We start from the raw sequence: 13,376 nt of genomic DNA on the forward strand, positions 1-13,376 counted from the left end.
TCTCATGGTAGAAGGGGAAGGAAATTTGATGCCAGGGTCCCTGGGAAGGATGCAGGCAGGAGCTGAGGGCTGGGGACAGTCACACCGGCCCATCTCTGCTGAGGGCTGGGGCAGTGGCACTGAGGGGCCTCGTTAGCTCTGGCCTGTGTCAAACACCATCATCTGCTCACAATGTCAGGCTGTGCATCTTTATGGAGCAGGGCTGATGGGTGAGGTGGAAATTATGGATATGTATGCAAATGGATGCAAATTTACACTCTACTGAGTATTCAGTAGGGCTTGTTGGCATATTCCATAAGGAAGCAGCTATTTTAAGTTTATAATATTTTGTTCTAGTCTCTGGAAGACATAATCCCTTCTCAAAGGGCTGGGAATTCATCATTAGGTGCATCAGAGCCCTGAAGAAGGGTAAAAGGCAGCCTGTGGTGGGAGCAGCCCTGCCCTCTGGGAACAGGCAGGACAAAAGCACAAAGCCAGCAGGGAGCAAGGCTTCTCTGGGTGCTGTGGTGCATTTGCAAGTGGGGCAGAGCCAGGGCAGTCCTGTGCTCAGGGCACACACCCCCTTGGGGTTTCACCTCTCCTGAGGGGGCTCCTCCCCCAGTACTGGGCTGAAAAGCAGCTTGCCTGGGCAGGAGTCTCTGTTGCCTCTCTCAGGCACTTGTTGCTGGGTGAAATGGTCAGCAGGCAGGTCAGAAAGCAGAGGAAGCCATCAGCCTCCACCAGCTGACATGGGGAATACCCAATACCACCATCCCATGGTCCTACAACCAGTGCATCACTGGGGAGCAGTGACCCAGGGACAGCACCCAGGAACTCACCACACAGCACACAGAGTCACTCCTGTGGTGTGAGCCCAAGGTGGATCCCCAGCCCAAGCCCTGCTGCTGACCCACAGGGCCAGACATGGCCAGGGCTCAGTGCAGCTCGGAGCCGTGGTGTTACCATGGTGCCTGTGGGAGAGGCCACATCCTCCACCAGCTACATCCCTCCTTTCTGCTGTGAGGGCCTTTTTGTGTTCTTCTCCTCTTTCACATCAGTTCATTGCAGGTGACTCCAGCCCACAGGCCTTCAAATACAAACCCACAGGAATTTTCTTTCTGGGGCCAATGCACCAGGCAGCCCCTCACTGCACCATGCGGCCCCTCACTGCCCCAGGCAGCCCATCATCACACCAGCACTGCCAACACAAGGAAGGGGCTCGGGGGTGACCCCCAGGGAGCCCCCACCTCAGAGGGAATTTCTTCCTTCCCTGGCTGTTTTTGGGCCTCACTCATTGTGAGATTGAATTGTGATCTGAGTATTGGGAGGGGTCTTGATGATGGCTGCATCCTCACATCCTGTGCAGAGGGGGAAAGGCAAGAACATCCCATGGTCATGGGCTGAGAGAGAGAAGAGACAACCCATTGGCAAGGGGACCATTGCACAAGAGGGTGTCAAGATGGTGTTCTTGCCCTGCAAGTGGCTGAGGACATCAGCTCTGTGTCCTGCCTGCTCACACAGGGATTTGAGGGTGAGCCACAGGCTGGGGTGTGTTTGTGGAGTCAGACACCCTCCTGGGACACATCACTGACACGGAGGGAGGCAGAGCGGCCTGTGGCAGGAGCCTCCACCTGGTCACCCCTACGTGTTTGAATTTGCTGTTGGCGAAGCTTCATTTTTAAAATGCATTAGCAGCTCGAGGTCACTTACAATAGAGGCTTTAATTAATGCAGAGATCAATTTTTGTCAGTGCACGAGCAGAGCACAGTCTGTACTTTTCCTTCAGGAGCCACTCGCTCGCTCGTACAGAACGCGCCGCAGGGAGGGGGGAGCTCTGCAGAAACAAAATGAAGCACCAGAGTCAGTTCGTGATGCTGGGATCGAGAGCTGCTGGAAGAACAGCTGTATCCGTGATTGTATCCATGTTTGTATCCATGACTGCTGCACACCGACACACACACACACAGCCCGTGCTGCAGGCAGGGCAGAGCAAAGGGGTTGGTACACAAATGTCTCCTGGGATCCTGCCTAAACAAGGAATTTAATTCACAGACATCCTTGGTAAGCAGCACATTGCATGGATGGTTTATGTCACTGAGGCTGTGCACGGCGGGTCTGGGCACCTGATGGCTTTATTTTGCTTCTGGTCCTGAGTGTCAGGGGTTCCCCACTGTGACAGACTAATTCAAAATGCATTAGTGTTAATGGCAAGATGTCAGGAGTCATTGCTTGCTAGGGTGTCAAAAGAAAAAGCAACCTGCACGCTATTAATGGACACCAGCACATAGCACGGTGCCTTTGCTTTGCACGATACAGCCGCTCACACAAGTTCTGCACAAACTCGGATTGTGGCAGAGTCCTCAAAATATCGCTGAGCCTGAAGACAGACTTGGCTCGATGAATGTATATTTTTGTATCTCTTTCAGCAGGAGGGAGCAGTGGCGGGGGGGCATTTGGCAGGGACGGGTCTCACCGGAGTGCCGGGGCCGGCCAAGGCCCTGCGGGGCGGCAGCTCCGCCGCGTCCATCAGCGTGCAGGGCTCTGCACCGCCCGTCCCCGCGGGACTGCAGAGCGGGGGCTGCGTAAGGAACAGCAAAGGAGGCGAGGCTGGAAAAATCTGAGGGTTTTATCTGTGAGAGAGCATCAATAAACCTGCATGAACCTGCGCAGTCAGATGACAAAAAAGTGCTGCAGCTTATTGGGGAGCAGGGAAAATATTTGCTGCAAGGACAGAGGAGGAACATGGACTGATTCCTTAGTCCATGTTCCTCCTCTGGCTGGAGCACAGCACTGCAGCTCCCGCTGGCTGAGCACGTCCTGCTGTCTTCTGCTCCTGTCCTCAGCTAACCCTGCCGGCAGCGCTGGCCTGAGCATCAGGCACCGCTGGGACCGGCTCCTGCCAGCGTTTGGCTTCCCTGGGCATCCCACACCAGGCCTGCAGCTGATACCGGGTCTCAACATCACCCCCCGTTCCCAAGAACATGTTTAGGGCATCTCGGAATCACTGAGATCGTGCTGGCACCCTGCCTTCCCTCCTGTCTTCCCGACGTGGTCCTGTGCCCATGGAACCCCCTCCCCTCAAGCAGAGCCCCTCCAGCCCCGTGTGCTGGTGCCAGAGCCGAGCCCCGGCACCAGAGCAGCTCTCACCCCGCAGGCAGGGGCTGCCCTGCTCCGGGCAGGGGTGGCAGCTGCCCAGGGCCCCAGGGCTGCCAGGGAGGAATGGTGAGGGGCAGCTGACAGGGGAGCCACATTTACAGGGGTCGGGCAGAGCTGCTGCCACAGCAGGGGAAGGCAAGGGCTGGGCAGCTGAACACTGATTTTTGGACTGTCCTCCTCCCTTCTGCCTGTCAGAGCCGCTTCATCCAGAGCAGATGGTGCAAACTGGAACACAAGATGCTCCAGTAGCCTGGCATGCAAGAATGCCATGTGTTCTTTTTGGTTCAAAATAAGCTAAACTCAGCAAGACAAGGGTTCTGGTCATGATACAACACCTTCCATGCATTAACACGTTGCTTAACTGCACCTCAATGTGCAGTTCAGTTCCCCCAGTCATCTCCTCCCTCAGACACTTTGCTGCTTCTCAGTGCTTCAGGCTACCAGTGCCAGCTCTCAAGGTTTTTACACATCTGCTTTCTCCCAGGGATGCCAGTCTGATGCTGTGCAGAACAAGGGTGCCTGCAGCACCTCCAGCATTTCCACTCTGAAGTCCCCTCCCTGTGACTTAGCTGTGCTAAGCACTTACCCTCTCCAGAAGATTGCACCTGTTTAGGAAGATGTTTCTTAGCACACCTGTTCTGTAGACAGAGATGGGTGGCACAGGAATTTAGTTCTTGGGTGGCAAGTGATAGCAGGATGTATTCCAAAATACTCAGCTTTCTGGGGAAAAGCTCTGTGCTAGGAGTGACCAATTGTTCCAGTGAGTTCCACCCACCCCTCCAGCTTCAGGACCTGATGTCATACCTCTGTGAAAATGGAATGAGCAGAGAAACAGGCACACACCAAATTACCCTCATTCCTTGCATAGCTCAATTCCTCACTTTCAGTCCTAGACTGGTGCCTGCAGGGATAAGAAAGTGTATTGTCAGAGAATCATTTCACCTGAATGCTTGCATTTATGAAAATTTTCCTAAGGGCTCAAGAGGACTCTTTAGGTAACCAGAATCAAAATCTGTAAGGGAAAAGGTATCTGGAAAGGGCTGTGATGGAGGACTTGGGAAGGAATTCTGCTTGGCCAGACTTAAACAGGGAAAAAAAAAAGAATAATGTATTCATATGAGCAATTAATTAATTTTTCTAGAAACGTTCTCCTGCTTAAATTATAACCAAGCCCTGGCACTGCTGAGTGCTATGATTTAATACCCCCATAATTAAAGATTTTGTTGTCATCCCAAGCCCTCACTGTGCAGAGAAAAATCAGCTCAAGAGCAGGAGAAATGTTTTTTAAAAGTCAAAGGCTGATTAATATGAATACTTGTGAGAAGGCTTCTAGCACAGAGCCCTCAGATCTCCTGTCAGCTGTCACCCCATCCCCAGGGCAGTGTGGGTGCACCTTCCCAAAACAACCCACACCAGCCCAGGGAGGTTTGGTCAGGCAAGAACAGCAGGGTGCAAAGCACCCAGCTTGGCCTTTCCTGTGAAGGGTGAGACAAACCAAGAAGCAATTCAGGAACACTTGGCACTCCATATGGGATGAGAGATGCTTACCTAGGACAGCCTAGAGGAGATGTTGGCACTGTCTAGATACAGTGGGCTCTATAGTGCTCAAATACCAGAGCATGAGAGCTTTAAAAAGCCCGGTGTGAGGGGCTGCACCATTCACACACCAATCCTTGAAATGTTCCTAAGCCTTTCCTTGGGAGTACTGCTTGGACAAGTGAAATATATTTATTGTTTTATGATACTTAAGATGCATAATTAGACCCTGCAGCCTCCTTACCATGCTTCAGCTGTAACTAACAAGTCATATAAATAATTTTAAAAGGAATTAATAGGGCCAGCAAATCAACGACATGATAACACTAAAACAAAACCAAGGGCACAAAATTTCAGTGCTGTATTCCACCAAAAGGACTTTCATGGCTCCTGAACACTCATTCACCTTCAGCAGTGTGCACCTTTCTTGTAGTGCTTCGGGAGATCCAAAATACCTTCAGTTTATGTCAAATGTCCATGTGAACAAAGTGAATTTACCATGAGACTGAAGCAAGTGTCAGCGGTAGATTGTTTTCAGATGTCAAGACAGACAACTATAAACTTTAAAACCTCCCTCTTCTGCTTTATTGACATGTAAATTGTTCAAAAATGTTCTCACAATTCAATAATTACAAAGACTTAGACTTACATTAAAAAAGTAAAAACCAGAAAACCCCCAAAGCAGTAGTGTCCAGCTCTAACTGAGCCCCTTTATCAAGAATCTGAGAAAAAGAGCAAGTACTGTCGAACACTTAACGTAACAGGATTAAATGTTGACTAGAACACTCAGTTTAAACTAAAGATAAGTGCACGTCCTATACAGTGTTTCAGAAAAGAACATTAGCCATTGGTATATCATTAGCCCATTTAAACTGAATTTTAAATAAGTGACATCCAACTGTCATAAAATTGGCACAGAAGGCACACTTTTGTGACAATGACAAACTGGATATGCCAGCCACTGAATTAATTACAAGCTTTTAATGAAACATGGTCACAAATCTTTGAGTACTAAATGTATAATACATGGAAGCATGAGATTAAATATACACGCAAACATCACCGCACGTGGGCCATCGCAAAATATACAGGAGTGTGTTGTGCATTTTTCTACATGATCAATACTTGATTAATAATCATGGGGTCTTCATGCAGGTGAGGATACAATTAATGAGAAAAGCAGCACCCCCAGTTACACATCCTTCACGTTCCACTTTGGTAGCCAATGAACAGACTGATGTTTTAGTGCGATACAGTCCCCGGGCCAAGCAGACTCCGAGGGCAATGCGTCCACAAGAAGGCTTGCTAGCTAAACAGCATAGTGTGTCCTTACACCAAAAACCCAGGAGAAACAACTTCTCAGGAGGAGAAAGGCAGGAACTAGGAGTAAAGTCTTTTTCACAGCAGTATTTTAAAGCCCTGACTAATGACTGATGAGGACTAAAAGCAGGGAATGGGTAAAGAGATAACTGTCAGTAGTCCTATGTACAAGACTAAAAAGTTGGTAGAAAGATAGAAAGACAGTTATGCAGCTGTATATGTAATGGCTAAATGAATTAAAAGGCCACAAAACTATAACCAGCTTTTCTTTGACTTCCTGGTGACTCTACTGATGTTGGAAACAACCTACAGCTTCCTACCATTCTCCTTAAGATTTAGGAAAAAAACAGTTACAGGAAAAAGGGAAAAGTGTATTCATCTGAGGATGTAACTAGCCCTGCTCACATTTCCTATTCCGAAGTCCAAATTCTGTCTAAAAGGATTTCCTGCTAATCAGACATTACATCATTCTATAGAAAAATAATATTCCTGATATTGTAACAACATTATCAGTAACTCTATTTCTCTTTCACCATAAGAATAAGACTATTTACCGGTGGCCTTAAATGCTCCTATGCAATAAAACTGTCACAGCTGTGCAGAGAGGAATCAACCGTAACCGAGCAGTGAACAATTCTGCATAAAAAGCTCAATCGCTATTAGTAAAGAATTTTCTTCATTTCCATAGTTTGTATCTACAATCTGGATATATAATTAATTCTTGTACAACACTAGAGAGTCTGTGTCAGTCTTGGCACTAGCATCTGAGAGGCTCTGCCCTGCAGGTGAACGCCGTGGAGCAGCGGGTGACGGGAGCGGCGGCGTTACGCGTCACAGGTCGACTGGTCCAGTCCATCCAGCGTAAGCTGATTCCTATGAGGAGAGTTGGGACTTGGGGGACCACTTGGATTTGAGCTGTTCGATGGAGTAGAGTGTTTGGTGGAGTCTGAATCAGGCTGTTAATGAGAAACATTAAAGAATTATGTTTACTTGAATTTTTTACACTCAAAAGCTTTCAAAGGCACTCAAAAATGAGGGTGAGCAACACCTACAAAGCAGTGTGCATTAGATTAACTCCATGGTTAAACATTCAAGCAATTACTTCCATTACCATCAACAGGCTCTAGTGCAGTCCCAAAGGTGACCTCTGTTGCAACAGGAATTATGGTAAAGTATGTGGAAACTGCTACATCTCTGGCTCCTCTCCTTTAGCCATTGCAAAGCTTTCCTGATGGAATACATCTCTCTCTGCACACTGTTGTTCAGAATTTACCAGCCTGCAATTTTTAGGCAATTTTTATAGCCCAGGAGTAGCTTTATCTGCCCATGTAAACACATAAAAACTATGGTCAAATCATCTTCAGTTTGGTGAGGAGGAAGGAAACAAGCATTATGAGCTGTTTACAAAACAGCAACAAGGCTGTGAAGTGCCTGACAAACGAGTGAAGGCTGCCAAGAATCTGGCTGGAGATCTGGAAAGAGAATACACTTAGTGGGTACGTCCTACGTCAATATCTAATAAAGACCATCCACAGTTATTTCCCCAGTATGAGATTAGTCCTTGGATATTTGCCTTCACAGGCTGGTCTCACTTCAACAGGATGGCTGGCAAGTTTCCCACTATTTTGGTGTGTTACAATTCTGAGCACTGCACAGATTCACAGCTAATGAAATACTGCACAAAAAAAATCTGTTACCACTGCAGCAAGTTATTTTCAAGAAAGAGAAATATATACTTAGCAAATAGATTGAAAGGTAACATCCTTCAAGAATGCTGTTCAGAAGATTTTGCATGGCTTGAACAAAAATAAGATAATCTATAACAAGATTATCCTAACATGATGCGGTTCATAAAGTCAAAAGCCATGGGGGAAATAGTATAAAGCCAAAAGGTGTTATTAGAGCCTCTTTCCAGTTTCAAACTACTATTTTTTTAAATTTAAGAAGTCATAAGAAATTGTAAGAGAAAATTCCCTTCTGAATCTATCATTAGTCATGCCTACAAACAACAATTACCAACAGAGCATGGAATATAATGGAGTTTGGGAAGGGTGAGCAGAATAACTAACACAGTCCATCATAACCACCTCTGAAAACCAAGACTGTTTCAAAAATTCCTGTGTTTAGAGATCCCCACTTTCATGTGCTTTTAATGGCTAACTGAAGGTTACAAAGGAAGTCAGACCACAGCTGTGATCAGAACTCTGGACTTGGTGTGTGCTAAGGCAGCCAGCAAAAGTCTGGACATGCTTCAAACTTCAGAGCATTATATGGGCCTGCAGTTGGGTACCAAAACGCACTAAAAAATATCTTAATCAGGGACTTAGCTTCCCAGGAATAATTCCTGACACTTTCCTTGCACAGACAGTGCTTTAGCAAAGATTAGAAGAAAACACATAATAAATCACAGATCCAAAAATCATGTATCTTGTCTATTTACAAGAAGATAGTTTACATGGATCAGTTTTGTAGAGCCAAGACATTTTAAGTTTGGTGACTACTTGCACATACCCTTATTCTTGCTAAAAGCAGTTTTATTTATTATAAATTTGATTCTTTCTCAAGTTACATGACAAAAAGTCTTCCTTAAGGCAGCACAGAAAATTACTTAACTAGTCATATTACTTTGCTATTCTATGCTAATATCCCAGAGAACATTTTTAGGACCTTTGAGGACATTTCATCAATTAGTCAAATTTCCGTTGCCTATAAAGCTTAATTGAAGACATTACATTTCTTAAAATATCACCATCAGAAGACCTTTTCACAGCTTTGCCTTTGTGCTAGCTTATCTAACTTTTGCTGGGAAAAACACTTGTGGAAAGAAAACATCTCCATGAAGTATTTCCTTGGGAATGTAATTTATTGGAAAAAGAGAGCAATCTATGCCAACAGGACATTGCTGGTGTCCATGCACAGAAGCTGTTTTACCTCTTTGTCAAACTCCTGGTCAGGGTCGGACATGCTTCGGGAAGGCATGGCTGCTCCCACATCGCTGCCACCTGCACAGAGGGAAGGACAAAAAGCAATTTACAGCTCCTGTTGACATCACAGATTACAGCTCAGAGTGAGCAGCTTGTTCCAGCCTTACTTGAGGAGGGCCATGAGATGTAGGTTTTGTTTCTCTGCTGCTGCTGCTGCCGGGACAGGTTGGCTGAAGACTGACAGGATTTTTCATCCTGGGCAGGAGGTAGGACACTCTACAGTGTAAATGAAACACTTTGTTAGCCAGCAACAAAAGCTACCCAAGAAGAAGTTGTTACTCGTGAAAACTTTACTGTGCTTTTGAAGCTATTACAACCCAGTGTTGGTAGAAAAACTGAACTTACTTGACCACATCCACATATTTTCAGTAACAGACACAAACCCTGAGAAAGACAGAGAAAGAACTAAGCCCCATAGCAGCCACTGGAACCTGTCAGCCAGCAAACCCTCCATGAAGGGGCAGGGACTGTACTAACAGCTCTGCTTTCCTTCCTCCTCCTGCTGAAATGACAATTGCCTGACCCACATCTGGGCTATCTGAGAAAGACAAGAGAAAGCCTGACTAACAGCTCTAGAATGAAGGGTACATACAGAACATAAAAGTGTACCTTCACATCTTCCTCTTGTAGTTTTAAAACTAAAATAGCTCATAAAATGCTGTATTAGTTAAATACAAAATAAAATTAATTCTATAAAGCACTGCAAGTCACATGCATTTTAGTTACCTCCACAGCATTAGTTTTTTTCCCCTTGTTATAGCTCTAGAATTGGTGAAGTGCCACAAGCATACCATACTCCAGTTCCTAACAGTTTGTAGCTACTCCTACCCTTGCTAGGGAAGCAGAGGAGGGACAGGAAGAGGAGGAAAGCAGAAGGGAGCCTTGCAGTGAGGAATGGTCACTCTGGAGAGAGATTTCAGCAGAGATAGGGCTCATGTGATAGACGTGCTCAAAGCCTGTTGGGGGTGATACCAAGAGCAGAATGTTGAGAGGATGAGGGGAAAGGAAACTCATTCTGTTGTTTTAAGACAAACAAGAAAAAGGAAGGAGGAGAGATTGATTATATACAAAACTACTAACAAGCTCCTGGCAGTGATATCTGTCTTTCAATGTCTCATTCATAAGTCAGCTAACAGTATTTCCTTGCACAGGATATAGAAGCATTGCACAGCAGGAAGGTTCACCTTTCTCAAAAGGATTTAAAGAAGAATTCGGTACAGGGATAATACTTGAGCCCATCCAGCTCATCTTCACAGCTTTTGTGAGCAAGAACAAATGCACATATGTATCCCTCCCTTATAAATGTATTTTACCAGTGGGAGGTCCATGAGGACCTGCATTCCATCTCCTGGTCCCATGTGAGCCACGTGGTTGAAATTCGTTGGGTTAGAAATCATCTTTGACCTTAGCTCAGGGTCTCTAAGCATTTCCCTAAAAAAACAGGAGTGATTTTTTTCCATTAGCATTCCCAGTCTCTGCATGTCATCATGTATATTCAGTTATTTTTTACAAATTTACAAATAAATTCTTACCTCCTTTGCTGTAACCGCTCTTCCTCGGGAACCTTGAATACGAATCTTCTTTTGCTCCTGGTCCTGAGCATTTGCTTCTTGCTGTTGTCAGAGGTTTCTGGTACACTGAGGCCAGCTCCTGCTGCAACAGCACAAAGCAATTTCACTTACAGGGTACAGCCTGACCTAGACACATTCAACACAAATTTCATCTAGTGCAAAGGTAACATGGTGAAAATTAACTGGTTAGAATGAGTTCCCCATTTCTCCCCTTGTTCAGGACTCACCTGAAAACTTGTTCTTGAAATATATTAACCTTGGTGGCTCACAGTTAAGGAGGTTCAGTGTGCCATCCATGTTTAATGGTCTGATCTGTTTTGAGGAAGGAGACAGAGAATTACCTCAAGTCTAGCATACACTCTGAAGAAACACCTCATTTGAAAATAACCCAATTAAGTTCAATACCCAAAGAAAATTACTTACCCTTCTCAGGCCAATAGTCTGGACCCACTCCATAGTGTTAACATCAAACACATCAACACCATACTCGCTATATACTGTTACATATGAAGAATTGCAACCTGCATTGATTGAAAACAAACAGAAAACCCCAATGTCATTTCAGTAGTGCAGAACTGACAAACATTTGAGCAGATTTCAACAGTTACAAGTTTTCCACTATGTGCAAGATACATTTTAAAACACATTTTCAAAGCCCCAGTTTCAAACAGATTTTTTTGTGAGAATAGATTTGCTAAGGACAACTATCAGCATTATGGAAATATTTAAATTTGACCCTTTCAGTATTTTTTAAAACTTCACCTTGCCATTTCATGAAATTGCAAAATGGCATCTGAAGTTTTGATATGCATACAAATTTGCTAGGTGGTAGGAACTGAGCAGCCAGCTTTGCTATGGATTACTTCACTTCAGAAGCACCAAACTAACTACACATCTTTTGAGTGCAGAGGAGATGAGAAAGCCACCATCTGTGAGCTGGGTCATGAACTCCTGATGCAGATCTGCTCTCAATTTCCTTCCTCTTTTGCTTACAATTTTCTAGCTTTAGATATTCATGTATGGGTTACTTTCATCAAGTCGACAGAAAAATGTCACAATGCTTAAAGCCCGTAACTCATTTTCTCTTTTCAACTTTTTTTTTTAAAGCTTAAAAGGCATCAGCAGACAAGTTTATTTTAGGTCAAACAAAAAGCAGAGATCTCTAGAGCTTTGTATCAACATGGTTCTGCTCATGTAAAGACTTTCTCCTGATGTAAAAAGCAGTTACTAGTAACTTAAGGGATTTAATAGAGAGAAGATGTTTCAATAAACAAAATGAAAATTACCCCGTAGGACACTAAACACATCACAGAATCTTCTTAGAAGAACTGAAGTACAGTTGTGGTGCTATTTTTTAAATTCATTAAAAGAATGCCTTGGACAGCTATCATAAAAATGCAACACAAAAGTGATTTATGGTCAAGCATCTATTGCATGTGGTCTTGGCTGGTGTGGATGTTCAAACCAAGAGGGAGAAGGGAGCATCAGGCAGAAACCATCTGCAGCCAAGGCTGGCACGTGCCAGGCACAGCTGATGAGCTTGCCCACGTCTGAAGTGGCTCCCAAGAAGCTCTGTCAGTGCCTGCACTGGGCTCCAGCCCCCAGCCCCCAGCCCCCAGCCCAGCTGGCTCCAGGGCTCTGCCCCAGGCTGCAGGGCAGCCAAGGACACCAATGCTGGCTCACACAGGACACCAGCACAGGCTGGAGCAGGGACAGCCCTGCTGGGCCAGCTGGGGGGACAGAGCTGGGCCAGTGTCACCCTGCCCTCTCCTGGGGTGAGGGCACTGACTGCCCCAGACACAAATTCTCTGCTTTAGCCCAAAACCTCTCTACAACACGGTGTTTACCACAGCAGGATCACTTCCACTTTGTTGGTCTCTCCTACAAAGACCTGCTGGGAGAACTGGGGCTGTTCTCAGCCTGCAGGAGAGAAGACTCTGGGGAGACCTCACAGCACCTCCCAGTACCTGAAGAGGCTACAAGGGAGCTGGAGAGGGACTTTTTACAAGGCAATGGAGTGATACAACAGGAGAAATGGCTTTAAACTGAGAATGGGTTTAGACTAGATATTAGGAAGGAATTCTTTATGGTGAGGGTGGTGAGGTACTGAACAAGTTGCTCAAGGACAGTGTGGAAGAAGCTGCTCCATCCATGCTAGTGTTCAAGGTCAGGTTGGACGGAGCTTTGAGAAAATTGGTTTAATAGAAGTTGCCCCTGCCCATGGCAGGGGAGTTGGAAGTGGGTGATCTTTAAGATCCCTTCCAACCCAAACCATTCTGTAATTTTACAGCCTCCTGATGGGACAGTTAAAAAAACCCACCATCACTAGTGACAGACACTAGGACTGAGGAGTGAGGACAAGTCTAATGAAAAGGGAAGTAATTCAGTTTCCTTTGGCAGCAGAAAATGTTTCTCTTTCTACAAAAACAGCCTGAGGCCAGCACCACTCAGGACTGCACATACAAGAATGTTATAAAATAGTTTACAGTAAGAACACTTCTAATAATAACATACAAAACCATTAACTAGCAAGTCTAGTTTGCTGAAATGCAAAAAACTGTAAAGCTGATTAAGGGAAAGGAAACATTAGTTTTAGCTAATAGTGTTTTAAAGTAAATTTCCCACTACATTGTTTTCTAGGGACTTTGCTTCAGACTTCTGTTCAGAACTAGGTCAGAGTAAAGTAAGCAAACAATTTCACTTCAAATCAAATACAATTAAACACATTCCTATTAGGACCTGGCCTGATCCACCTAACTCCTTGCTGTACTACTTAAACAAAAAGCTATTTATTGCCTTCAATCATTCAAAAATTTTAATTGCTATTTGA

The 13,376-nt window shown here is 45.1% G+C and overlaps 1 protein-coding gene across 6 annotated transcripts in view; it reads right to left on the reverse strand.

The window, feature by feature from the left end:
• Positions 1-5,230: 5,230 nt before the first annotated feature.
• CDC42BPB (CDC42 binding protein kinase beta) overlaps positions 5,231-13,376 on the reverse strand; it is a 91,065-nt gene continuing 82,919 nt past the window's right edge. For 3 of the 6 annotated variants that reach the window (XM_059473632.1, XM_059473630.1, XM_059473628.1), the window contains 7 exons: positions 10,970-11,067; positions 10,774-10,858; positions 10,508-10,625; positions 10,289-10,406; positions 9,083-9,191; positions 8,923-8,993; positions 5,231-6,947 (listed from right to left, as the gene is read on the reverse strand). In XM_059473632.1, the coding sequence (XP_059329615.1) occupies positions 6,816-6,947; positions 8,923-8,993; positions 9,083-9,191; positions 10,289-10,406; positions 10,508-10,625; positions 10,774-10,858; positions 10,970-11,067 (731 nt within the window). In that variant the 3' untranslated portion in view covers positions 5,231-6,815. Of the gene's footprint in view, positions 6,948-8,922; positions 8,994-9,082; positions 9,192-10,288; positions 10,407-10,507; positions 10,629-10,773; positions 10,859-10,969; positions 11,068-13,376 lie in introns of all 6 variants that reach the window. The other 3 variants (XM_059473631.1, XM_059473629.1, XM_059473627.1) reach the window with 1 other exon arrangement.

This window comes from Ammospiza nelsoni, chromosome 6 (assembly GCF_027579445.1).
Source record: "Ammospiza nelsoni isolate bAmmNel1 chromosome 6, bAmmNel1.pri, whole genome shotgun sequence".
In the NCBI taxonomy this organism is placed as follows: Eukaryota; Metazoa; Chordata; class Aves; order Passeriformes; family Passerellidae; genus Ammospiza; species Ammospiza nelsoni.